A 2864-nucleotide genomic window follows, 5' to 3' on the forward strand; every position below is an offset into this window, starting at 1 on the left:
CTCCAATGTCTGTATAATTAGTACTAAATCAAAACATAATCAAGCTGTAAACTTTGACATAATATAATTCGACACAACATTACAACACGGAGCCACCAAAATGTCTTAACAACGGCCCCCTCATTCAGACAAAAGCCAGCAGGTTGCATTGATCAGGAGAATACGTAAAAACGGAGTAGTTTGCTCTGTCTCGCTTTGCCTTTGAGGCGTTTCCTCACTGAAGGCCAAACTGCCTTACCTACCTTACATTTTCGACGTAAGACGGCTTAACGTTGCTTCTATCGATCCGTGAGGTTCATCCGTCGGTAGAAACACATCGTTTTCAAACTGCAAAAACCCGACGTTATAACCGTTCGTCAAACCCTAAACCTCAAAATTTCAAAACTCAGTTCACAGTTTGAGGTTCAGAGGAAACAGAGAAGAGGCTTTAAGACAAAACCCTCTCTCGGTAGAAAAGAATCATTTTTAAGAACTAAATCTGTCCTCCAACAAAGTGAACTTACCTTCACCATTGAAGGGTTTTCCTTGCTTGAGAGATTTACAGGTAAAAAGTGGATGTTCGGCATTTTCAGGTGGATCGACGATATATCGACGAACCTGGGAAAGGAATAGATTCACCAATCAAATCTCAAAAACGTCTCGAAAATTTCATCGAGCCACCATTTGGGTTCATGTCGCAAAAAAGGACGAGTACCTTCTCAGCACAGTGTTTCCCATGAGATATAGAGTGCGTTGAACCGATGGGCTATACACACCGACTTCTGGACGACCGAAGAAAGTCTCCATCAGGGCTTTCTTGACCTCGGAGTACCTCTCAGTGAAATAGAGTGACTTTCCCGGAACAGCTGACACCGAATCATATGAGTACCTGTATATATATGTATGCATCCGCATGGTCAGTTATAAGAATCCGTCACCAGGGAAGTGGAACAAAAACGAAATAACGAAAAATATCAATCCACCTCCACGATGCACTGACTTCGGTTGCCAGCATTCTTTCGCGAGTTTCAGGCAGAACAGTGTACTTGTCTCTCACAAAGCCCTCAAATCCTGACTGTTCATTACCATGAAAACAAACTTAGTGAATGCAATCAAATAACAGATCTTAATTCTGGCATGTATCAGTGTTCAACAACTAAATTCAACATGAAATCTCTTAAGGTTTAACAAAAAAAAACACCCGAGATCTGTTAAAGAAGTTCTTCCATGGCTCTCAGAAAGGAAAGCATCCTAAAGAAACGAAATGTAAAGTGAATGCTGGTCAAAAGACCGAGCAGAACATGTAGCTCTCTTATCTAGTGATTATATCAGAAATGTTCTCCAACGTATAACTGCCAAAGTGTTTGTAACTACCTGGGTTGTCTTCAGGAGAGATAATCCTTCGACACCAGATGTTAACTTCAATGCACCCGACTGTTGTACTATTGCCTCGGCAGTATGCATCTCTGATCCAAGCTTGAAACCTTCAACAAAGCAATGATCGAGAAAGCTATCAAATTAGAAGCAGCCGATTTTCGTACAAAGGAGAGGACTGGTTTTAAAAAAAACATTGGCCCGGAAACCCACCATGAATATGCGGCTTTCCGCCTACAGTTGCACGCTCCCAAGGCTTCTCGATAATGTTAATAATGGCAGTGAAAACCTGGTAAAGAATGAAGAAAGGGACTAATTTACCGATCAAGCAACAACACAAAAACTAAATAACAAGCAAAGAGTATACTTGGTCAATCTTTACAAGAAATATTTAGTTGTGCATACCTGTGGATAAAATGAGCAAAAGTGTTTACCAAGAGAAATGGCAAATTCCTCCGCAGAAATCCGCTCCGTGCATTCCTTGGCTTTCGCATAAACCTATATCGGAGCTTAAGAGCTTTATCAAAACAAACCATGTGGGTCTCATTGATAATCAATCAATACATCACCAGAAGCAAAATTTACAATTACAGAACACAGAAAGATCTACTTACAGTATTCTTCATGGTATCGGTGGCGACAATTTCAGAGTTGTCATCATTTGCATAGGAGGAGAGACAGTGAGAGAGGAGGCTGATACTGACATTCCATTCGACAAAGTGATGAGACCCATCGTGAGTGTGGCGCCAGACTCTGCCCACTCTCACTCTCGCCTTCCCGTGCCTCTGCTCCAACTTGAACCCGTTCACTTCTTGCGCCATTGATGATCCGATTAATCTGCACCAAATCAATAGGTCCTAATAAGTAATAACAACACCGTTCAGTAAGATGGTACATGCATTAAAGGACCATTTTGTCAATGATTCTATGCATTTTTATGTCCTACATATATAATATTTTGAACAGAGATGAAAAGCTGATAAACACGACAATGTTAAGTGGACACTGAAAAGCTCGGATTGATGAAACACAACCGAACATCATCTGGGCGTGAACCGGTCAGTATCATCGATGTTTTGTGGTTCGAGCAAAGATCAACAAGAGCAATGTGTCTGAACATACACGACATAATCCCAGGAGTAGATCTCGGAATTTCGATATCAAGAAACCAAACAAAATTCAATCATCAAATCGAGGACTCATCAAATGAAGTATGAAAAAAAAAATTGATGATTAAAACATATATCCATGCTTAAGACAAGGAAAAAAAGAAAGCTGATGGATCAAATCCACTCATGAACACAGTCAAGATATGTATTCCAATAGAATCACGGCATGGGTAGTGAGCAGCCCATATACTCATGCTAGGAAACAGCCAGATTCGTGAAATAAAACTGATTCCAAAACGAATTTCATCGGATTTGTCACTGTATCGGAGTAAACTAATCTAGGCATAACCGAGAAAAACACAAGTTCGTGTTTCCGACAAGACAAAAGTAGATAAAATCAAG

At 40.4% G+C, this 2864-nt stretch overlaps 1 protein-coding gene across 1 annotated transcript; it reads right to left on the reverse strand.

Moving 5' to 3' along the window:
* LOC104804947 (uricase-like) lies at window positions 1–2226 on the reverse strand. The gene is made up of 8 exons (XM_010529335.2): window positions 1968–2226; window positions 1759–1851; window positions 1567–1642; window positions 1354–1463; window positions 963–1054; window positions 695–868; window positions 504–597; window positions 1–327 (listed from the first exon to the last, which is right to left on the reverse strand). Exons 1-8 carry the CDS (start codon window positions 2172–2174, stop codon window positions 244–246), a joined length of 930 nt encoding a protein of 309 aa, XP_010527637.1. The 5' UTR covers window positions 2175–2226; the 3' UTR covers window positions 1–243.
* Window positions 2227–2864: the final 638 nt, after the last annotated feature.

Source organism: Tarenaya hassleriana, unplaced genomic scaffold, assembly GCF_000463585.1.
Source record: "Tarenaya hassleriana unplaced genomic scaffold, ASM46358v1 Cleome1018, whole genome shotgun sequence".
NCBI lineage: Eukaryota > Viridiplantae > Streptophyta > Magnoliopsida > Brassicales > Cleomaceae > Tarenaya > Tarenaya hassleriana.

Coding starts and splice junctions, on each gene's coding strand:
- LOC104804947 (XM_010529335.2), bottom strand. CDS start 2,174: ATGGCGCAAGAAGTGAACGGGTTCAAGTTGGAGCAGAGGCACGGGAAG. Junction 869..962: donor GAAGTCAGTGCATCGTGGAG/GTGGATTGATAT, acceptor ATATATATACAG/GTACTCATATGATTCGGTGT. Junction 598..694: donor GGAAACACTGTGCTGAGAAG/GTACTCGTCCTT, acceptor TTCCTTTCCCAG/GTTCGTCGATATATCGTCGA.